Source organism: Pezoporus occidentalis, unplaced genomic scaffold (genome assembly GCF_034315485.1).
Source record: "Pezoporus occidentalis ecotype Australia unplaced genomic scaffold, CSIRO_AGI_Poc_V1 ctg13, whole genome shotgun sequence".
Taxonomy (NCBI): Eukaryota; Metazoa; Chordata; class Aves; order Psittaciformes; family Psittacidae; genus Pezoporus; species Pezoporus occidentalis.
The window spans coordinates 8122522-8146583 of record NW_026913103.1 but is presented as its reverse complement, the minus strand read 5'-3'; the positions used below and the strand labels follow the sequence as shown (position 1 = coordinate 8146583).

At 39.6% G+C, this 24062-nt stretch overlaps 1 protein-coding gene across 20 annotated transcripts in view; it reads left to right on the top strand.

Moving 5' to 3' along the window:
• Positions 1 to 21335, top strand: part of SNAP91 (synaptosome associated protein 91) — a 70056-nt gene extending 48721 nt beyond the window's left edge. For 5 of the 20 annotated variants that reach the window (XM_062608291.1, XM_062608292.1, XM_062608290.1 and 2 more), the window contains 15 exons: positions 3957 to 4064; positions 4582 to 4839; positions 5046 to 5123; positions 5231 to 5302; positions 5794 to 5877; positions 6757 to 6840; positions 10683 to 10820; positions 12091 to 12240; positions 13573 to 13603; positions 14829 to 14940; positions 15850 to 15873; positions 16715 to 16798; positions 16869 to 16973; positions 18467 to 18567; positions 19872 to 21335. In XM_062608291.1, the coding sequence (XP_062464275.1) occupies positions 3957 to 4064; positions 4582 to 4839; positions 5046 to 5123; positions 5231 to 5302; positions 5794 to 5877; positions 6757 to 6840; positions 10683 to 10820; positions 12091 to 12240; positions 13573 to 13603; positions 14829 to 14940; positions 15850 to 15873; positions 16715 to 16798; positions 16869 to 16973; positions 18467 to 18559 (1421 nt within the window). In that variant the 3' untranslated portion in view covers positions 18560 to 18567; positions 19872 to 21335. The remainder of the gene's footprint in view (positions 1 to 3956; positions 4065 to 4581; positions 4840 to 5045; positions 5124 to 5230; positions 5303 to 5793; positions 5878 to 6756; positions 6841 to 10682; positions 10821 to 12090; positions 12241 to 13572; positions 13604 to 14828; positions 14941 to 15849; positions 15874 to 16714; positions 16799 to 16868; positions 16974 to 18466; positions 18568 to 19871) is intronic. The other 15 variants (XM_062608296.1, XM_062608295.1, XM_062608293.1 and 12 more) reach the window with 14 other exon arrangements.
• Positions 21336 to 24062: the final 2727 nt, after the last annotated feature.

The window sequence follows — 24062 nt, the reverse complement described above, 5'->3', positions numbered from 1 at the left end:
TCTTCTCCAGGCTGAACAGCCCCAACTTACTCAGCCTATCTTCATACAGGAGGTGCTCCAGTCCCCTGATCATCCTCGTGGCCCTCCTCTGGACTTGTTCCAACAGTTCCATGTCCTTTTTATGTTGAGGATCCCAGAACTGCACACAATACTCCAAGTGAGGTCTCACGAGAGCAGAGTAGGGGGTAGGATCACCTCCTTTCACCTGCTGGTCACGCTTCTTTTGATGCAGCCCAGGATACAGTTGGCTTTCTGGGCTGCGAGCGCACACTGCCAGCCCATGTTCATTTTCTCATCAACCAACACCCCCAAGTCCTTCTCCGCAGGGCATGCTACAGAAAGTCTTCAAGGTCATGTTAACTTTTGCAGCTTGCCAATTCTTAGCTGCTTTCCATGGTTCCTTATGGTGAGGTGTGGTAGGGGAAGGTACGGGAGCACTGATCTCAGGAGAAAGAATGTAGAGTCTTCAGGGAGTGGCTGGGTAGGGTAAGGAAGTTGAAAGCTGCAGGAGACAGGGAGCCAAACTGATGGAAGAAGCAGAAGAGGAGACCCTGCAGGAATGACTGTTGACTTACTTTCTTGCTCTGAATCACTGATACCTTAGCTGATAGGAGCCTGCATGCTCCTTATGGCTGGGCTTTGTTTCTTAAGAGGAAAAGCAGCTTTGCATTAAGTATTCATTTCTAACATGGTCTTGGAACGCAGAGAAAGAAATGCAGCATTGATCCAGCATAGGGTTTTTTTTGAAGAATTTAATCTGATTAATGGGCAAGCTTTCAGTTACCTGGGCCAGCTTGAAGAATTCCTTATCTTGTTTCTGATAAATAAGAGAAGGCCGTTTTCAAATTACAGCTGGAATCATTCCTGAGGGAGAAATGTAAAGGTAGAAGAAAGGCAAAATACCTTGAAATGCTGTATCTTAATAGTAGATTTGGACACGGTGTTTTTAGATGCTAGTAATGCATGTTCTTAAGTTATATTTTTTGTAGGATTACACTGTATGCCGTTCAAATAACAAGTCATGACAGACACTGTGCAAATGTCAGTTATTAAGCATTCACCTGAGATGAGTAGTAGGAAGGAGAACTATGGTTTCCCCTTTAAAGAAACTAAATGCAAAGCAGTTTAAAACTTTTCGGCATTAAAGGGCTAATGAATGTCGCTTATGCTGGAACATGCTGGTATAGCAAACTAGTACTTTTTTAAAGAAACAGACTAAATCCCGTCATTCTTATGATTCTTTCCTAGCTCTGAGCCTAGTGGAATATTTCATGTTAGCTTAGGTCAGGTTCTCCATGCCAAAAGTAATGGAAGGTGGCTGAAGAGGAAAAACCTGTGGAAAAAGAAGAAAGTTCTTTTCACCTCTGCACTTTAGTTCTGTGATCTTTCCTACACTTGTGCCTTCCATAGGGTTGTTTCACATGTTGTGTAATACATGAAATGATTATAAGTCAGCTGTATCATCCCTTACAGTGCTGGATATGCAAATGCAGTGTTACTATGCTGATATGGAGGAACCCAAAAGAAACAGTCCTGGTTTTTGTTCATTTGTGTTGTTGAGGGGTTTGGGTTTTTTTTATTTGGGGATATTTTGTTTGGCTAATAAAATATGCAATACGTAATTGTATCCATTTCTGCATATCATCCTAGATTTTAGCAGAGGGCATTTGTTTAGGTACAGCAGAGCTTTTTGAAAGGCTTCAAAGAACTCGATAGACGTTAACTTAAAAACCGACCAACCAACCAACCAAATCAAACCAAAACCAAAAATAACCCAAATCCCCCAAACCAACCAACAAACAAAAAACCTAAAACCAAGCAACAAACAAGCAAACAACACGCCCCCAGTTCCAACTGTGAGTTGTAGGGTCACCTTTCCAGGTTGGTTTGTCTCTATGTTCATACAGATTTCTTGAACTTCTCAGAGCAAGTAATACTTAAAAATCTCCTTTAGATTCCATTATTAACTTGGGTGTTTATTCTACCTGCAATTAAACCCAAGTATATGCTGCTAAAGAAAATGATACTGCTTGGCATTATCATGCCAAGTGGTATCATGCATGATTTATTCAAAAGTGGCAATAAATAATAAAGCTGGTGCCAAGCTTGCTGTTTACTTCTATCTATGGGCTGGAAGGAATTTGTGCCCACCCTAACCTACAGCTTGTTGCACATGGAACTTCAGTAGTCTCCATACGGACAGAAATAGGTGTTACTCTGAGGCCAAAGCGGTCACAACATAGGACTAGTGAATAAGTATGTGTTCTGAAATTGCACTTTATATGAACTCTGGAATCTATCATACTGGGAAATAGTTGCAAGTGTTATTGACGAACTTCTGTGCTGTTAGCCTACAAACTGTGCTCTTTTGAAAGAGCCCAGGGTGACCCTCCCTCTGAAAGCTGCAGCTATGGAGCAAAATCCAACACGTGGCCGTATTCATAGTGTATTCACATGCAGTACAATTCAAAACTCTTCAGTCCGGTTCTGTGTTAAATTTCTTCTGTGTGGTTATGCCAGTGTCTGGTGTACGTACAATACAATACTGTGATGTTTGACAAACCATGGGTTTTTAATTATTTGTTTTACTTGGACAACTGCCATCCAGTTTTGTCATTGACCGCTGTTATATGAAAAATAGAATTATATTTGAAATGGCTTATTAGCAGGCCTTTTTTGCTATTAACTCATTTTAATTCTATTGTACAAGACTAATTGGCTTCCATCTCTTCTGTTGAAGTTTCAGTGCATGTTCTTTTGAGCTTTTTAGATTAACTGGCACAAACTTGTTTTTAAAATGGTTTGTTTTCATTTTAAAATGACAGTCAAGTTAAAGCATGTTAAGCTTTTTTCCTGTACTAGTTTGACAGTGCAATCGCAGTATCCCCCAACAGTTGGTTTTTTTTGTTATTGTTGTTATTTGTTTGTTTTTATTTTAACTTGCAAACTTTGTAGCAGTAGAAAAATGGCCTTTATGAGCATCTTGAAGTATTTAATCTTAGTTGTGCAGACTTTTTGTGAAGAAATTGCTTGCCTGTGGGGATAGTCCAAATGGCACTGCCCATTAGGACTACTTCATGGAAGTAAGAGCTACAGATGGTGGTCTAAGCCGAGGAATAATGCTGTAAAAGTTCAGAGCGTGAAGTTTAAACATACCACTTAGTAAGTGGCAAACAAAATAACTGTTGAAGAAAACTCATAAGCAAGAAATTCCAAAACCCCAAAGCGGTTGTTTTCCCTAACTTGACTGGTTGGCCTAGAGGTGATCCTACAAGGAGAGACAGCTATTGCTGGCCAGCAGTTAAGGTGAACATTCTTAATCTGTCAGAAACAAGCTAAGTAAATATAACCTATGCATCAGGTTATGGCTTCAGAAACACTGAATTTGGATACTCTTAAGAAACAAGTAAGTTCAATTTCTCAGGTGTTGCATGCCTGACTTGGCTCAAAAACTAGAAATAGTAGATGCAAATCTTTGCCAATGTAACGGGATTTTTATTTGTTACAGTGCTTAAGTTTGCAAAGCACTATGCAAGCAAATTCACATTTGCAGACTAATCACACGTATTACAGGCTTTGAGCATGCAAGTTTTTAATACCTTTTTTAATGTCAACTTACTACCATATCTCTGCTCTTTCTTCATTAGTTAATTTTGGGTAGTACATGAGCATGCTGCTCTGAACCCTTATACAATAAGAATAATGCCTTTTACACTCGCTGTATTTCCCGTGGGCAACCCAAGAAGCTCCGTCTTCAAACCCCGTCTAGAACCTGCTCGCATGGGGCTGGGGGAGAGACAAAGCGTATTGTGCTGCATGACTTGTCTTGCTGTCAGAGTAACAACATTCATGTTGTATAAGGGGATCTACCTGTGCAATTTAACTTGGTTCTTTTACTGTATTTTTCTTCTCTTTATCCTTTTTCTTTTGATTTCTATTCTTAAACTGCACCCAAGATGCCTTTGCAGCTTCTCCTGGGGAAGCCCCTGCAGCAGCTGAAGGGGCAGCAGCACCAGCTACCCCAACCCCTGTAGCAGCAGCTCTTGATGCATGTTCAGGAAATGGTGGGTTTTATGTCATTAGACAGTCTCTTGTTTTGCTGGTTTTTTGTTCAAACTACATGGCAGTGTGTTTTTCTGAAATCTTCATAGTGTTTGCAATTGGTCAAAACAAACCTTAGACTGAAAAGCATGCTTGACAAAATTGCCTGTTTCCAAGTCTCAGTAACTTTGTGATTATTTGGTAATGCTAATAAACAATTCTGTCAGTGCTGAGTTTTATAAGCAGTAACCTGCTAACCTGGATGTTCTTTTGTCATATTTCTGACTTTTATTTTTGGCCTTGTCAAACAGCCTTTGAAAGTTCTCCCCTTTAGTAAATAGACTGCTCAGCCTTTCAGATGGTCTTTATTTTGGAAAAACATAAGTAACGTGTCTGGATAAGTAAGCTAGATGTTAGAGTGACTTCCTCTGTGTGTGTGTTTGCAGTATGTGCATTGCCTGTAGTTGCTTTGTTCTTGACTTCCTGCCTCACTGATCCTAAGTATGCATACACATATATTTCCCCTCTCCTTTTTACAAGACCCCTTTGCCCCATCCGAAGGTAGTGCAGAGGCTGCTCCTGAGCTGGACCTCTTTGCTATGAAGCCAACAGAGACTGCTGTTCCTGTAGTTACCCCTACAACTAGTGCAGCCACTCCAGTTCCTGCAACAACTCCTTCTCCAGCTGCTGCTGTTGCTGCTGCTGCTACTGCTACTACAGCTACTGCCACTACCACTACTGCCACCACTTCTGCTACCGCCACCACCTCTGCTCCTCCTGCTCTAGATATCTTTGGTGGTAATTTTGTTTTTAACTCTTTGATTCTGGTGGATTGATCTGTCAGAGTACAGAACAAACAAATCCATGTTGCATGCATGCTGTGTGCTAGGCTTTCAAACCAGAGAGCCTGTTAACTTCAAATACAATGTGCAAAACTTGAAAGTTCTGCTTTCAGTTCCACCTTTCAAAAATGAGTTAAAGATGTGTTATGTTCTTGGCCTTAGATTTATTTGAGTCTGTTCCTGATGTACCTGCAGCACCTAAACCAGATGCTACTCCTAGCATAGATCTCTTTGGTACAGGTAAAGAGCGAGTTTTTCCAACACTCTGTTGCTTTGATGCTGTGCAATGATGTGAACTGTCTGGAGTGATACTTACTTTTCCTTGTTTTTTCTTGCATTTCTGGAAGATGCTTTTTCATCTCCACCACATGGAGCTTCTCCTGTGCCTGAGAGTTCTCTCACTGCTGATCTCTTATCTGGTGAGTGCTTGTTTTCACAGGCCATCCTACAGACTTCCTGGGTTTGGTTGTTGGTTTTTTCCCAAAAGTAAAGGAAAAAAGGGGAAAAAAAATAATGAAAACAGCCCAACCCAAACTTCTTGCCAATTTACGTCTTTAAGCCAATATACTAAGTTGAGGGTTTGATGCTTTGGTCACAAGATGTACAGTTACTGAAGATGCAAACCATGAAGTGGCTGACACTGAAGCTGAGTGAGTAATGTGGTTGTTGAGAGAATAAATATACCTCTAAGCATAACAGAATTCTTAATAAGCGATGCTTTCTGTAAAGTACTGTGGTTTTCAGTTGCCATGTGAGAAATGTAACCCTTTCTATTTGCAGTTCTGAAGACTGTTACCTGAATTTACCAACCCTGTGGTTCTAGCTGGTGGAGCCCATGTGGCTTTGAAATATTTAGCTATCATTGTTGCCTTGCTGATACTAAATATTATTTATCCTGTGCTTACTGCAGTGGATGCATTTGCAGCCCCCTCTCCTCTACCCACTGCCTCTCCAGCAAAGGTGGATTCTTCAGGTGTGATTGACCTATTTGGTGGTGGGTATTTTTCTTTCCTCACCACTTCAGAGTTGAATCACTTCATTTCAATTACCTTTGCGCTTTGCTAAAGCTGCAGGTTTCTTCTCACAGCTTTTCTGTGTCGCAATATGGCTAAGACTGGCATGTCCACTTCTTAGTATTGCACAATAATGAACTGCAAATAAGCTGTCATTCATTCACTGTGGTCATTCTGTTGTCATGACACTTGCCATTCTGTTTTCAGTCAGTGTATGTCTGGCTCTTCCTCAGAAATCCAATGAAAGTCTGTTGTGTTCTTTTTCTTTTTTGGAACTCTCCATGTCACACTGTTTTCACTCAGTTCCGTTTCTCAAAACAGCTGAAGTTTTGAGCATGACTTGTTTCAAACTGGGTATCTGGATCACAGGATTTTTGCTGGATTTGACAAGGTGGAAATTAGGATGAGCACAACCAATTTTAGGAGTGTTGTATAGCAGGAATGTTGCTTAAAAGTAGAGAATTTTCAAACATTAGTGAAATATTCCTCTAAAAAGACTTATTGTGAGTTAGTAGGTTCTGCCTGGAATTATTCCCAGCTCTCATCTGATGGATTCATCTGCAAAGGGCTTAACTCTCTCATCTAGGAATGCTGTGGTTTGTATAGGTTTTCTGAGAAGAGGCCCAACTAAAAGACAAGTGATTTCTTTCTACTACTGGTTTGTTGCACCTCCTTTTTTCCACCTGAACTTTGCACCCATCGTACTGCTCTGCATTAAAGATGGCCAAGCACTTTCATTTTCTTCTTCTGATGAATGAAGTGTTTATCTTTTTGTCATCTTTTGTGGACAATAAATGACTAATTGATGCCTTTAATATTGAACTCTACCTTTTCTTGATGCTTTCTGGAATTCCCTTTAGATGCTTTTGGAAGTAGTGCTTCTGAGCCCCAGCCCGCAACCCAGGCTGCTTCTAGTTCCTCAGCTTCTGCAGACCTACTTGCTGGTAATAATGAACTTCTAAAAAACTTGTTATTTTAAGGCAAAAGTAAGACATGTCATTGAAATTGTTTATATTCCTGAGTGTAAGTGGATTCCTGCAGTGGAATAAAATACTTGTTCACAAGATTTCCTAGTACTTTAGGGGCCTTAAATTAAAACCAGTGTTTTATAATGGAGGCACTATACTGAAGTACGAGTTAACTTCCTAGATTATCTTCTTCCCATGCTCTTCATTTTCCTGCCACCTGCACAAACCTTATCTTTTCTGTACTGGTCACTGAATAGGAGTGTATACATAAAGTTTCTTTGGCTGACTGTAGCAGTACTTAAGCAGTATTGCAGGCTATGCTGCTGTTCCTTACTGCTAATTCATCTTAATTTCTTGGTTATACTCTTAAATGGTAGGAGCTTGAATGAATAATTTGGTAGTAGTCTTGCATTTAGCTAGGAAGAGTGGGGTGATGAGAGAGAGCTTTTCTGAGTACAAGGGCATAGAAGTGATAGAGACGCTCTATTTATACAGGATGAGGTCTCTGCTAGTGCTGGGTGTGGGATCACTGTCACACCCTATTTCAAGGGTTGAATAACTGTATCATTGTAGTCTGCATCCTACAGATAGCTTCAGCAGAACTCTGTACTGTTCTCCAAAATTCATGCTATATCATGTATCTTAGTGGCTCTAGTGATGATGCTGAACAGTTGTGACTCCACCCCATGCCACTTTAAAGTTTGTAGAGAACAAGAGGAAGATACAGGTAGGTGCTTGCACACCGAAGCCAGCTCAGAAGAGGATACATTCTCTAGTACCTGCTCTAAGTGTGGCTGTTGCCCAGTTGTGCTGCAGGAGGGTAGAAGTAGTCTAGATAATAATAATAATTAATAATAATAAATAATAATAATAATGTACATGTCCATTCTCTGTCAGTTCCAGTGCTGGCAAGCCAGCTGCTTAAAGTGGCACATAATGCATAAATGCGTGATAAAGCTTTAGTACAGGCAACTTCAGGATTTTAAGGTGGAAGACCACCTTTTTTTTTAAACATTGGTTCAACAGTCTATGGATAGCTTAAGGCTGGAGATAGGGCTTTAAGTAGTAGGCTCTGAAACATACCAGTTGTTTGCAGTTTTATGTTATTGGTTCTGTTTCAAAGCTGTTATTGGGCAGAAGCTCGTCCTGCTTATGCAAACATTGCAATACAAAATATTTTGTCTTTATCCATAGCTAACCTTAAATTTCAGTAGGAATTATGTTCCAGATGGCTTAAACTTCATCAGTGTGCTCTCTGAATCTGATGAATCACATTAAATCAAAACCAAAATTATAAAGAGGATGTAATAAGTCTAAATACATAAGCAGGCCTGAAGCAGTCAGGGTGAATAGATGATTTAAAGACAAAAATTATTTTTGCTTTGAATATACATTCACAAGGGCTCCAAGTAGGTTTTAATCTTTTTTTGTTTTGGCAGATAGAGTCTGTAAACATCACAGCATATTGCTAAACATTTGTTCACTCTAGATAATGGCAGATGTATAGCCTGCAGTGTAATCCAGTTTTAAAAATAAGTGTGTCCAGAATTCATATGGTGGCTAAAGGCTTGTCCTTCATGGTTTCTGAGTGTTTGGTTGCACTAAGTGTTTATATGCAAATATTATGAGCATACTTACTGTGCATCATTGTCTTAAGTGTTCTGCTCTCAAGTTTCTAGTCTCTTCTTGCTTCACGTAACAAATATGGTAGGGTTTTTTTCATGCTTTTCTAAGCCTCTCAGCAGACAAGACTAGAACTATGCTGATAAATACATAAATACATGCTGATAAATTCCCTTCTAGGTACTTGTATCCAGTTAAAATGTGTGCATGTGTATCCCAGTACATACTGTAATAGCACGTCCTTACAAGAAATAGTACTTGAATGTGTAAGCAAAAGCAAACTCGAAGTCGGGCAGTTGGGGATGTCCAGACAACACATGTAACTTGGTTGCTGCTGTTTCTGCAGACTCACTCTGGGTCTTGTGCAAGCCTCAGACAACTACGAACTTAATCCGTTAAAGCATTTTTATGGCTTCTGTGCCTGATGTTGCTGTTAAATTGCACAAAGCTAAAAGCTGTGGAATTAAGATCACTCAGGAAATGGGAAGGATCTAACTGAGCATGGGACCTTTAGATGACTCCAGTGCTTTAGGAATTGCTGCAGTCAGCTGCCTTTGTCATCCCTGTATCTTGTCAGCTTGCTTCTGGTCTGATTCTTCAGAGCTTTATTACATTTTTGGAGATAGTTGAATGCATGGAGGTTTGCCTTGGGACAGGTCATAGAATCATACAATAGAATCATAGAGTAGTTAGGGTTGGAAAGAACCTTAAGATCATCTAGTTCCAACCATCCCACCATGGGCAGGGACACCTCCCAGTAAACCATGCCACCCAGGGCTCTGTCCAGCCTGGCCTTGAACACCACTGGGGATGGAGCATTCACAACTTCCCTGGGCAACCCATTCCAGGGCCTCACCACCCTTACAGGAAAGAATTTCTTCCTGTTACCCCTTGTCCTATCACTACAGTCCCTAATGAAGAGTCCCTCCCCAGCACCCCTATAGCCTCCCTTCAGTTACTGGAAGGTGACGATTTAGGACAGATACTTTCAAATGAGTAAATGTTCAAGCTTCTGTATATAGGCAGAAATGATTAGCTGGACAAATAAGGACTGTAAGGCAGGACATTCCCTGAAATAAACTGAAGGCCGTGGTAGAGCACTGGCTTGTCACTGCCTTGTGTTCAGCTATGGCAAAATAACGCTTCCTACAGTGATCTAGGGGAAAAATAATACAGCCTGCAGGTTGTTCAGAATGTGTTTTGCTGTATTTGTGTAGTCACGGTTGGAGCACTGAACTCGGATCTGATCTGCACGGGCAGATGGGTTAAAAACATGACCAAGAGACTGAAGGTGTAGTACAGACGTCTCAGATGTGACTGTCAAGAAGAGATTGAATAAGAGGAGTGGCTTATAACTAAAGAGAATTGAGAAAGTGTCATATATCTGTTCTCATTTCAATAGTCTTTGCATATTTAATCATTTTCCAGAGTCTGTAGATAATATAAATAAGCTTTAGTTGCAAGGGAGATCAAATTATATGGAGGCCAAGGGAGGGATTTTGAGAACAGTCATGAGTTGGGTTTATTTGTTTAAATATAGGGTTTACAATATACACATTAACCTTAATCACGGAGATTCTCCAGCCTACAAGCAGTTCACTTGTGGATGCTGTTGATCTTGCTTTGGTGTGGGGGTTAGGGTAGCGCAGTAGGCACTAGCTTGGAGAGATCTTTATGAGGGAGACCAGAATGTTTTAAGATGGTAAGAGAGGCTAAACTGGATTAGGAAGACAGTGTCTTCTGAATTACTGTTATAGTGGTTGATGGATGATCATAGGCTTTTCTCAAGTTAGTCCTCTTTTTATCTTTTTCCTGAACTAGTTCTTGATTGTTGCATTCTGCCTGTGTAGTTACTTATCTAGAATGACAGTGTGTAGTACTGGAAGAATTGTGTCCTCTGCTTGATTGGCCAGGCTCTGCAGAAGTCTAAATAACAAACGTTAAAGTTTTTATTGGTGACTGATAGAATTTTAGATTCCGTGGGTCATACCTGACATACCAAGTATGCTTGTGTACTACTGAGTTATTTGCATTGGTCTAGTAAGAACTGTCTCTATTCTACTGCCTTTTATAGATCAATTTTTTTGTTTTGTTTTGGTTTGTTTTTTTTTGTTTGTTTGTTTGGTTTTTTTTGTTAAACATAGACCAACAGACTGACTCTAATGCCCATACCTCTCTTATGTGGCTTTTTCAAGGCTTTGGAGGTTCTTTTATTGCTCCCTCTCCGTCACCATCCCCAGTTACTCCAGCTCAAACCAGTTTACTACAGCCTAACTTTGATGCAGCTTTTGGGTCAACAGCTCCAACGACTGGCAGTTCGTTTGATGCATCAGGTGAGCCACGGGGTTTCTTCCTATGAATTTTCTAATGTGTTTTATGTTAGATTAATTAATGACACCATATTTAGGCTCTGAGTACAAGAAATATCAGTAATTTCTTTGTTCCTTCTCTACTGGAAGAACTCAGGGTGATGTTTAGGCTGGCGTGCACTCAAGAGCTCTCTGTACCTATTTTCTATTCTCCTACATCAGTAAAAAACACACTAGTGTGAACACCCTTGCATGTGTCTGATTGCATGGATCAGGAATTACACAAGGAAAACACTGTTCTATAAATCAAGTACATAGGCAAGTCATCTTGCTGCTGCTGCTGAAGCTGTTCTTGAGCTTGCATGGCACCTGAGTGTACACAAAACAGAGACTGGGGTCATGTTCTTTGCCTGACTATAAGCTTAAACTGTCATCACTGCTATCGTTTTGTTTGCATCTCTTCCATTCTATATTTTCCATGCTGGGTCCTTGCTACAAACTTTAAATTGGTGAGTTCTGCAACTGTCTAAGAAAAAATGGTTGAAGTAGTACTGCTGCTTGGTTATTTGGTTGCTTGCCAGTGCACATACTACCCCTTGTGTCGACTTAACATTAGCATGTACCTCAAATACGGATCAGAAGACAGAATGCTGGCATGAGATGTACCAGATGGTTTGACTTCATGTGATCTAAAAAATGAACTTCTGAGTTTTATGAGTGGACTAACGACTGTCAGTGTGGATGGTTCTGGTTCCTTCTGATCTAATAAGATGTTAGTAGGTTTTCCTGATTCCCTGCTGCTTGTGAGTGAATAATAACATCTTGAGACTTTCAGTCCTGTTACCCTAAGTTGTCAAGGTATAAGACTGCCTTTACCACAGTCATTCTGACTGGTGTTTGCTGCAAGATGTGAATTTTAAAAACATTTTTAATCAATATTGCTTGACAAATGCGTGTACATCTAACATCTTTCTAAGGATGCCTGTAAGAAAAGTACTGTCGTGTGGAAGTGGTGCTGTATGTACACAGATTCAGCTCTCCAATGGATGTCCTTTTAGGCATGCCCTCCCATATTAAGTTCTTATTGGTATAGCTCTTTCAGGATTACTGACATTTGGTGTCTAGTAAAACGACATGCATGCCCTTGTTGGCATTAATTGTAATGTCAGACAATGTTTTGGTAAGACTTGTGATGTTGTTGTCTGTGATAGATTTGTCAGAGCAACAGCGAAATGGCAGGTAGTGTTTTCCTTACCAGAGGTGCTGTTCTAACCAGTTTTCCTTTCACTTTCAGTGTTTGATGGCTTAGGTGATCTTCTTATGCCAACTATGGTTCCTTCTGGTCAATCTATAGCACCTTCAGCCCCAGCAACAGTCACTGCTTCAGTAGCAAGCAAAGGCCTTGGAAGTGATCTTGATTCATCTCTTGCAAACCTAGTAGGCAGTAAGTGACAAATTTTTGAGTGGTGTGGCATACAACTGTGTTCCTTTTCCACAGGGCCAAATACCCATTTATTTTAATTTGTTTCAATGTCCTCCTGTTTTCCTGGTGAGATCAGGAAAGCTATAGGCAGGAATAAGGCCTGATTCAGATAGCTTTTAGTCTGGGTTTGTAACTTGTTGCTCTTTCTGCCCAGGATCAAATATTGGGATCTATTCAGTAGGTGTGTTTTGTAGCAGGTGAATGTCCAAGGTACATTCAAAGGCATGTCAGACCTGTGCCCTCTGGAAAGCAGAAAGATGGAAAGGTGAAAATTGTCTACAACATCTGATAGCACTGTGCAAAATAAGCAGAAAAGCTGGTGGACACATAGCTGATTTTCTGCTTAATGAGGAGTAGCAGTGGGATGAGGCGTGCACAGCAGCCAGCAACAGACCTTCTCTCAGAAAGTGAACTTTCCAAAGCATGTTCTTGAAATACTAACCTAGAACATGTTCTTTTTCCTGTAGTAGGAAAAGGGCTAGAGACTTTATAACAAGAGATCAGTAGTCCCAGGCCCCCAAAAAGCCTAACAGGCATGCCTAGGCTAAGGTATAATACTACTAAAGTCATACTTTGGAGGATTGTATGAATGAAATATTCTGTCAGTATATGTAAATGTACCCCAGCAAAGACCTAGCTGATCTTACGATGCCTACTTTTCTGTTAAGTACGTGGGGAAACTACCATGCTTGGAAGTCAGCAGGACTCTTAATCACTTGAAACATTTTCTGCAAGTCATTTGGTATATCCAAGTTTGGGGGGGAAATCAAACTTAGCAATTTGTGAATTACAGGACTTATACTGGTCATGTGAGAAAAGTATTCTTTAAAACTTAGCTTAAAACTTCTTCCAAAGAGTAATTAATGAAACTACTTGGAGTTCCCATGTACGCTAGAGCAGATAAATCAGTGCAAAACTTCCAGGTGACATTGAGATTTACGTGTATGTTTCTATATGAATGAGGAACAGAAACGATTGCTCTTATTCATGGTAGATAGTTCAGTGCTTTTAAATAACTTTGCATTTTGTAGACCTAAATTTCTTGTTACTTTGGTTTGCTTATGTAGCAAAAATGCTTGCTAAAGTATAAGGCATCTGCAGTGTTGCTAAGTTAGTCTTAAAGAAGGGGTACATGTGGCCAGTCCTCCAATGCTGTCTAAATGAAGACAGCCAAAATGTTATTATTCTATATAAGCCCATGTGCAATGAAACATGAGCTGTTACTTTGACATGCGTTAATTTACTAAACAAATGACTTTTTTTTTTTTTTCCAATCTTTCTTACAATTTTCAGATCTTGGAATTTCTGGCACCACTTCAAAAAAGTAAGTTCAACTTTAAAAAAACAAAACAAGCAAACAAAACCACCACCACCAAACTTTTCAACTCTGCTGTATAGTCTTACCTCTCTTTCCGTGTTTGTTAAGAATCAATGAATTCATTATGTATCTCCTCCCCCCTCCCAAAAATCAGTTCACAAAATTCTGGAAAAAGTATTCTGTTCCATACAGGTTCACTGAATAATTAAGGTTAAATGTTCCTGACATAGCTTTTAATCTTGCTGGCTTTAATCTGCATCTTAATTATTTTTTAAATGTGTATTACTGTCTTCATATTGGATAGCTGGTTTCCAAACAACTTAAGATGAACAAATAGTCCAGATAATAAATTGTATAGCTTCCCTCAGTAATACAGGCTAATGTGTAATAGTTTTGTTCATCTTTTTGCAGACACTGGATATGCTTATCATGTAGGCATTGGAATACTTGTAAAATAGAGAAGAAGTTTATTCCATGCAGTGAAAATCTTCCTTTTGCAAGAAGAAATATTTACAGAATTGCATTTATGTTTTAATATATCTTCTTAATCTGATTTCTGACTTCTGTGCCGAGTCTTCCTCTGTATGCAAGACCAGTTTATAATGCATATTCTTCAGAATGTTTTGTGCCTCTATGGAGATGATAAGATGGATATGTATAAGCACATAATGAGGTTTACCCCCAAAACTTAGCTTCCTACTTCATTCAAATGGTGTATCATATTCTGGATAGAGCAGCTTCTAACAAAATCTGGTTTTGCAGCAGCCCTTTTATTCTATGAATGATTTGTTTCTTTTGTATTTATCAACTTTTTTCAGAACTGAATGCTTTCCTCCTTCAGCTGTCAGAGCAAGATTTCCAGCAATGAAATGACCTTTCAAAGACTTCTAGCAGGCAGCTGTATTGCCTGGCACCAGTAGAATAGGCAGTAGCAGTCTCTCTTCCAACTTTGCAAGGGTATATGCAATAATATGTTACCTTCAGTCAATACTAAGTAAAACTTCTCTTTAATTCTCACCAAAAAGGCCATAACCATTTTACTGACTTCAGTATAGAGTGTACGGGTGTGTACTGCTAACAACCCTTGAAATTGAGTGGCACTAAAAATGTAGTATCTTTCTGTTAATAACTGCATACACCATAAACTAATGTTAATGTATGCCACAACTGGTTTTCATTTTCACTGTGGAGGTATGCAAATAATAGCTCTGTCTCTCTCCCTCTCTGTTAGGGGAGACCTCCAGTGGAACGCTGGAGAGAAAAAGTTAACAGGAGGAGCCAACTGGCAGCCAAAAGTAGCACCTGCAACATGGTCAACTGGTGGTGTCCCAAGTGGTCCATTGGTAGGTGGTCAATCCATTGATACCACTGGTATTGAAACATTGGTATTTCAGGAGACTATGCAATCATATGTGTAGGTACTACTCCTGTCTACTTCAGCTAAAGAGTTTGCTTCTGTATAAATTATATGATTGTTTCAAGTCACATTTTTAAGACCAGGTTTACACTGGCATAAATAAATCATTGAGTCGAGGTCAACGAAAAATACATTGACATATGTATCAAGATGTTACACTAATGATGTTACTCTACATAAACACTTAATACCTGTGGACATTTCCAAGTGTCCACTTGTGACACTTGTGTGAGGTTAGCTGTACAGGTCTTGCCAGCACCAGGCTCAGGTCGATTGCCCAAAAGACAATGGTATTGGTCCAAAGTTGAACTACTGGAAGGAAAGAAGATAAATAGGTTTTTCTCAAGCTTTCCTGAATTAAGGAGTTGAAAAGACTACACAGTATTCAGATTACGTATTGATGCTGGGTTAGAAATGGGTAACTTGTTTAGCAGAGTAAAGCAGTCTGTTGGAAAAGTTAAGTTTGCCCTGTAAAACGTATCAGGACACACTAACTTTGAGAGAAGAGGGTTGAATTGAGCTAAAAATCTAAATTTGGCATAAGAGCAACTTGCCATGAGTAAGTTACAAGAGTAATCCAAAGAGCAGCCATACCTCATCACATCAAAGTTAAACAGGGTGTTAAACAACCTCCATTTGAAAAAAGTTGGGTTGGGAAGGAAAGGACTGACAAGGGGGAGCATGGGCAGTTCAGTTCCCTGCTTCCACAGCCAGATGTTAATGTGACTAAGCATGTTCCAGTTTGTTCCTTAACCTTATGGAAATACAAAAAATTCCCTGAACTTGGTATTTCATTGAATGTATTAGTTGTAACATCAACCTTTTTTCTTAATAGAAAGGCTGGGCAATACTGTACAGTGTAAGTGATTTTTTTTTTTTTTTAAATCTCTTACTGTGCTTACTAAACACGAAGATACTAACAGAATCTTACCTGCGCTACAGTTATTACTGCTGATTTAAAACTCACTAGAAGTTACCTAATACTGCTGCTCTTGGACTGTCTGCCCAGCAGATAATTCTCAGGCAGTGTTTTGAATATGGTAGTAGTGATTAACCATTTCTGTGCTGTAAGCTTGAAAATAATGGCTTCAAATTTTCTTTGCTTTACTTGAATGTGAACTATCAGATGACTTGTACTACCCAAAATTTCTAACTTCTGTAACATCAGCCTGATCTTGTAATGGGTTTACCATCTGATAAATAATGATTCTTTCTTGAAAGCTGGATGGTTTTGATAGCATTTCATGAAACATGGGTGTAACTATAGCAGTTATTTCTCTTAGCTTTACAATCTGTTTAAACTTTTACTAAAATACAGTGCTACAAGTGCTATATATAGTATGTTGGCTATCAGTTTTGAAACTGCAATGCTTTCTTACACTATGTAGAAGGAGAAGGAAAGTACATACTTTCCTGGGCCTAATTTGAGTTGTATTCAGTAAATGGAGTCCCTTCATGATGAGAATGGAGTCTGTCACCCATGCTTTCTTTTGAAGAAGCAAGCTGAGCATCAGCATAAGGACTCATTCAACTTTTTCATTCTTTGAAGCGTTGTGGTTTTGAGGTTAGGTATTATCTGCTGCATAACAGCCTTACTGTCCAGAACAGCTCTGAGAATGCTGAGGGCTCCGTGCAGTTTCCAGATGGTTGGTGTGACAGAGATTCTTGCTTTTTTAAATTGTTTTAAAAACATTTTTTAGACAGGAGCTGTGCCTCCAGGAAGCGCTGTTCCTGCCGCAGGAGGTACTCCACCTGTCCCACAACCAGGAGCTGCATTTGGAATGGTGAGTCTCTTTTGTTATGCTGCTCTCCCTGCTCCACCCAGAACAGTACTCACACTGCATTTATTCACAGCCCCCAGCAGGCGCAGGCGTACCCATGATGCCCCAGCAGCCAGTTATGTACGGGCAGCCTATGATGAGGCCACCATTTGGAGCTGCCACTGGCCCTGGCGTACAGGTATGTGTTACTGCTGAATGTTGATTGCTCTCCTTTTCTTTAGAAGCTGGCTTGTGTAGATGCATCATCTCAGCTCAGTTCTAACTATAGGTCTGTAAATGAAATTTCTTATGGTATGAGCTGCCTGACTTGCAGTAGATCACATGAACTGCATTGACTTTTTTGTCAGTTCTCTTGTATGAGACAAGTGGAAGAGATTTCCTACAGCTAACTACATCTAGATCTGGTTTTGGGTGTTATCTCAATAACAACTCAAAGCTGATGGGCATTCCTATTCTGTTCAGAGCTGGTGAAAGTTTACTAGAGCTGTACTCAGCACATTCCCTTCCAGACAAAAAGATTCCTCAGAAAACTGTCCTTCTGCTTATGAACAGGCTTTCTCAGTACATACAACTTTATCTGTTTCAGGCTGGTAGCTTGCTGGTCTTCTGTCAATACATAACAAATACATTCAAGTATGAATTACCATAGAGCATGTAACATTGGAGCACTCGGGATGCATGCTTTACACTGCGATGCACAAATTGAAGTACTGTGGAGTAAAGTTTTTCTTCTAACTTACATCAGGGTGGAGAAATGCAAATGAATAATCTTAATTTTTAGTCACTCTATATTCTTTTGTAAGCAATCAACCTGTAGCGAACCACACATTTTAAGTAAGGAACCACATCCCTATTGAAGTTCGTCTGGGTTTTCTGTGTAGAAATGGGAAGAATTTGAAACTACTCTAAGTGAGAAGGGACTTGGTCTTGCTTTTCCTCCCATCTTAAACAGTCTCTGCACTTAGATTAACAAGAATACTATGGGAGATGCAAACATTTTTTTCTCAGAGAAGGGTATTCATTGAGGTGCCAGGGCTGCATTCATGACACCTCCAGTGCCCTGACTAAGGCAGGGATGGGGAGGAGTAAGGACAGAATGGCAGAATCATTTGGCTCCCTAGTGAGAAGAGATGCATGGAACTTGAAAACCTGGTATTTTCTGTGGAACAACTGTTGATATTTGTACCTACCAGGGGAGGAACAGAGTATAGTATAGTCATGTCTCAAGTACCTTTTTGACTCTTATTTACATTACCAATGTAGAACAACTTGTACTAAAATGCCAGTCATGGGGGTTTTCAGACGTACCCTGCAGCATGCACTCTGCTTATTCTGCACTTGGTGTTTAACATCTAAGTTACTTAACTTCTGTCTGGGTTGATGATCCTAACACCATTCTGTCTTACAGAGAGAGAGTGATTTGAAGCTATGCTAATTAGAATATCTAGTGTCTATACGCTTATCCATTAAACCAGCCAAACACTGTTAACCCTTTAGTAAGGCTGGACTCTAAACAATGCTTGAGCAAAATAACAACATGCTGAACTTGCAGAAAAATGAGGACTTTGTATGCTTGCAGTGTGCTTACGTGAGAACCTTCTGTATCTACCTAATGCTTGTGTATCCTTGTCTGCTTTGTTTTTTTCTGCTTTCCTGGCTGATGTCCATTAGCTTTCTCCAAGCCCAACTCCTGCTACTCAGAGTCCCAAGAAACCTCCAACAAAGGACCCATTAGCGGATCTTAACATCAAGGATTTCTTGTAAACAATAAGGTATTCTGTGACTGCCTGCCTAAGCATGTTATGCTGTGGTACATGTCTGGCACACAGATGTTAATTAGGCCAGTGGATTGAATATGACTGATAAAATTGTAGCAGCAGAGATAGGTAGAAACATGCACTGTAATGTGCTGGTTTAAACAGAAAACCGAATTCTGTGTCCCTGCTTTTAATTTTAGCCTGAAAGCTTGACTTTTGGCTAGGTTTTTGTTTGGTTGGTTGTTGTTTTTTTTCCAAAAGTGATTGGCAGGCAAAGTTATCTTCAATCTGTAACTTCCATTTTTACCTTGGTTCCATCCATGGGGTTTAGGTTTGGTTTTGTTGGGTTTTTTTGTTTGCATGTTTCTTTGTTTCTTTTTCCTGAAATGAATACAGAAACAAATAGAATCATAACAGCGTATAAATACTGGGGGCATTCCTGAAAAGAATACAGAAACAAATAGAATCATAACAGCGTATAAATACTGGCAGTGCTAAATAGTCTTGTTCCAGTCTTGTGGGTGTGGAAACGGATTTGGTATTGTAGGTGTAAAAGGATCAAAAGAGGAAAAACTTACATATCCTGCTTTACAATTTTTCAAGGCACTACTATTCTGAATGCTAAGGTATGAGGTCCTGAGCAGTGCTGTGTAGAACAACATTGGGTAAGAACAGAGGAGTAAATGAAAAGAAAAAAGTGGAGGAGTAGTAAAAGAGCAGTACTGCAGAAGGGAAGGAAAAATGGCAGTCATTACTGTGAGGGTTTTGGAGCAGGATGTGAAGATGGCCAAGTAGATAAATCAGATTGAGCACTTAAACCAGTGAAAATACAATAATGCAGAAGTAAGGTAGGTATTTTATAGTTAAGACTAGAATAATTTGCCAAGTGAGGAGAGGACAATCATTGCATATCTTTAAAGCCTTCTTCATAAGTCCCTTCTCTTTTTTCCTGTAGCTTAATTCAAAGCCATGTTCTAAGCCCACTCTGCACTTGAGTTAGCAGCAGTGGATGGGATCAGGCTGTTCTTGGCAAGCGCCACCCAGTCCCACTTCCCTCTTTTCCAAATTTCACCTCCAGGGGAGGTGTACCTTGTACTTGGTGGAGATGGCCTGGAGTGGCGATGCGCCTTCATTTCTAGGACTCACTGGTTCCAATGGGTTTATAGTAGACAGATTTGTAACTGCTTGTGGGAAGACTGCTGTTCATGGTAACAACACCTTTAAAGTGTGAAGTGAGGAGCAGTTTTGGTGCTCTTTCTAGAACGTGATTTATCTAACTTACTGTACTGGCGTTCATCTAATGTTTTCTATATTCACAGCTGCAGTTTTTCTGACTGGATGATAAAAACATGAGTTTGGAGTCAACAAGCGGATGCTCAGAGTTTCAAAGTGAGCCACCAATACCAAACCCAGCGCTTACTCAGACTTTCTCTTCCTCCTGAAACGTGTAGCACAGCTGTGAAAGTGAACATTAGGAATGTGTACTACCTTAGCTGTTATCCCTACTCTCTCAAAATTTGTGTACTTGGGTTATTTGTGTTTTACAATTTAAACAATGGATGTATGTTTCTGATGCCTTCTAGTGCTTTTCTGAACCTATCCCACGGGGGCAGATTATGCAGTTGTTGTTTGGTGAGCCATTTGGAGCAATGTCTGTTGTTTTTGAAGGTTTCAATGTATATAACTTTTTGAGGACACCTAAAATTTCCCTAGGACTCAATTTCTCCTTTATCTGTTACAAAACATAGTGCGATAATACCAGATAGTAAGGAAAATATTTATGAAATTGTGCGGAATACATTTTTTTTTCCCAGTCACAGAAATCTCAACTGTTGTGGAAAAAAATGTTTTATTTTTGTGGCACTGTATATGTTAAGATAATTAAAGTAATATAAAGGTAAACTTCCGTAACAAAATACTTTTTCAATGATTTACCAAGAATGAAAAAACATATCTGAAAGAATACCATATTTATTGCTGGTTTTATTTTTAAAAACTTTTATTTTAAGTAATTAAGTTTTTGCATTTAAAATTGGCATATTTATCAGTTCTTGCTAAATGCACTGAAAATACGTAAAGGGTCAATTTCTCTCCATGTAGTTGGAAAAAGCAACCATAGTTGTGCTGGCATGAAGGGATTTCAAATACGAGAATCAAACACTCTTTGGTATATCTGTAGTCAAAACATTACAAGTGATGTTACTCATCTCTGTTCAGTTCTTATGTACATCTCTTAATTTAGTGCTTACCTGTGTACGCCTTAGGCTAGTGTTTTCTCCATTGCCCCGAATGCGCTGTGAGTAGCTTTTGTACTATTGGTGATTAGATTTAATTCTGATCCAGAGATCCATGCCCTTTACTGTACATACTGTGTTTCTTTAATTTTTATTTGTTCTCATACTGTTTCTGCTGATGGCTTGGCATAAGATCTTGACTCTTCAATGAGGTCACTGTTGATCAGTGTTACAAGTGGCTTGGCAGTTCTCTGTAAAAGCATATTGGGTTGGAAAGATATTCATCTGAAGTCTTTCAAATGAACTATTTAATCAATGTATGGTACCATTAAAAGTGGTTGTATCTGAATTTGCTGTAGGGATAACATACACTGTTATGGGAAAGTTCTATAAAAAGCTAATTTCAAAATGGCTCTTCTTTGTATTTCAGTTTAAAAAAAATACAAAAAAAAACCTAAAAAAAAAAAACAAACAACCAAACCAACCCAACAAGAAACCCCAGTGCATGTGTGTCCTCTGAGATGCAATAAACACCTTGATCAAAGTAAATATCTTGTTGCCAGTTTCATGATCACTGAGATGTGCTGATCACAGTAATACACCTTGAGAGGGGAAAAATGCATATAGGGCTCGACACTGAGTCCGCTGCCTATGGTAATGACTTTTGCTGATCTTTAAGCATTGCAGGAGAGATCCATACAAAGCCAGACTGAGCACAAAGCCACAGGTAAAGTGGGGAGAGGGAGAAAAGTATTCTCTACTTTGACTTATAACACCTTAGGAGGCTTCATTAGCGCTCATTAACTCCTTAAACTGAAGTAATATTGGAACTGTGAAAGTTTATAATACTGGTCCTGATTTCTTTCGTGTGTTCCTATTCAAGTAGCTTATTGAGAGGTAGCACAGCTACAGTGCTACATGAATTGATTGTGCTGTAGTTCATCTTATTGCAGGATGAAAGGAGGAAAAAACATTTCATACAAGAGAGACTTTAATGTACTAAACTGTATGGTGTGATTTACTAACAAAATGAAGTGATGAAGCAGTACTGAATGCCAAAGACTGCTTCAAAGTACTTTGTAAGCAACAAAACACTGAAACAACTTGATCACGCTCTGTTAAGGTTTGAATCTTGAATTGGATTTCAAAGAGTTACCGGATTTCAAAAACCAAGTTATGCAACCATTTGGGGAGTGGCATTGCTTAAGAGGTTTTTTTGGTTGTTCATTTGGGTTTTTTTCACTTGCTACTATGTTGGTATTCTGAATCTATCAAGTTTGGCCTTGGAAAAGTTGGTATTATGTTTCAGCCTTAGGATGTGTGCCCTGTTGGGTCAGGATGGTCTGGATTAGAGATCTGTAAACTCAGCAAGTTACTGTTTTGTCACTATTTGAGCACGAAACTCTCCAGAAAGTCTCACATCCTTCCTATGTGCTATGTCTTGCCAAAGCCAGGGAGTGTTTGACTTCTTACCACCATGTTGTGCATGTCTTCTCAAAGTAAGGACAGCATTTTCAGAGGACAGTCATAACCAAACATGTACATGCATTCAGACAGTTTATTGGTGTCTCATTCAAATTTAGAGGATGAACTTGCAACAGAACTGCAAATGAATGTTTGTAATGTTATATGTTTCAAGGGGCCAAACCTCAAGTGTGAGGGCTTTTTCTTTGCTGGGTACGTGCCCCTGCCATGCAGTAGTTGCCGTTCTGCATCGACTTCAACTATGCCTGCAACCCTTGTACCTTGCTCTTGTTGGTCTTCTGTAGACCTCATGGCCCGTAGCTCCATGCAGCCTGCAGTGTATGTGGCATTTGATATCCTGTGAGGAAATAGAAGCCTGGACAGAAAACAAACTTGGTGGAAAAGTAAGAAGCTTATGTGTGGTGGGAAGCAAAACTGGTGTATTTCTTCAGTGTGCTGAGTAAGGCTAAACAAAAGTGACTCATACTTCATATCATAGAATCATCACAGAGGAGTTATAAAATCTGGCTTGCAAGGAAAACAAGCAATTGTCTCCTGTCCTGTAGAAAAGAACATGTTCTTATTATCATCAGTTTCATCATCCAGGCATAAACGCATCTGTGTCCTGCTATGACTAACCACTTCTCAATAACAGCTATAGCAAAGAGTGGGTGGGGAGGAGGGTTCCCATCTGTGGGAGGAAGAAACTGTCTCCCTTCCCTGCATTTTTCATGACAGGAGGACAGGTTTTGGACAACCAATATGTCGCTTACCCAAGCTCTTGCTGTTCTGTGCGCTGGCTTCTTTAGAAGCATGTCTCTAGTACATGCCATTTCTGTAGCTCTCCCTGAAGTACTGGGTAACATAAGGAGTGATAAATACTCAGCTTAGTGTAGAGGTTTGAACAAAACCCCCAACTTGTTCTTCAGGACTGACTGATGTTTTGAATGTTTGGGGTTAGCAGTGTCTCCTACTCCTCTTCCCCATTCATTTGCCATTAATTTTAATTGGCCTTATTTGAGAATTTTAGCTTCGTTTTATAATGTATGCCTTTCAAAACATACTGTAGATTGAGTTGAGGGCTTCTGGATTGATGCTGGTGTTTACCCAGAAGAAAGCCTGAATGGTGAGAACTAAATTATTGCTGTCCTCTAAGATCCTGGAAACCACCTTAGCACTTCAGGCTGGCTGCAAAATCAGTCTGCTACCTGAACTTCAGGCAACTGCAAAGGCTAGAGGCTTGTCTTAACAACCAAAACAGGAAAGTCTAGAGCAAAAACTGTAGCTGGGGTGGGAAGTGTTCATCTAGTTCATGAAATGTCCAGTATCCACAGCTGACACTGTTTTTTTTGGCATGAATCTTGTCTCCTGCTCCTCCTTCCACATCTGGAATAATAAGAATAATAAGAGCTGCCTGCTCAGGCAGCTTATTCTGCATGGGTTAAAAAGGTCCCAATGACTTAGTGCCTAGAAAAGCCAACTGAAACTTCCTGTGATAAAAGTAATGACAGTGACACAAAGATGATACATGGAGTTAGTGATCCAGCTCTTCTAGAACATGAAATGTACCAGAAATTTTATTAAAAGAGAAAACCTTTTTCTCATGTGTTATATTGCTAGTGCTGTGAGCAGTGTGGGAAGTGGCAGACGCTGAGTGGTACTGAAGGGACAAATAAAGAATTTCAGAGATGGGATTACAGAAGGAGAGAGGCTATGCATATTTTAAAGCAGACAGCACTGCCATTTTTTCTGTTCCAGATCCTGGCTCCTTAGGCTTCACCACCTCTTCCCTTTCCCTTAATTAAACTTTGC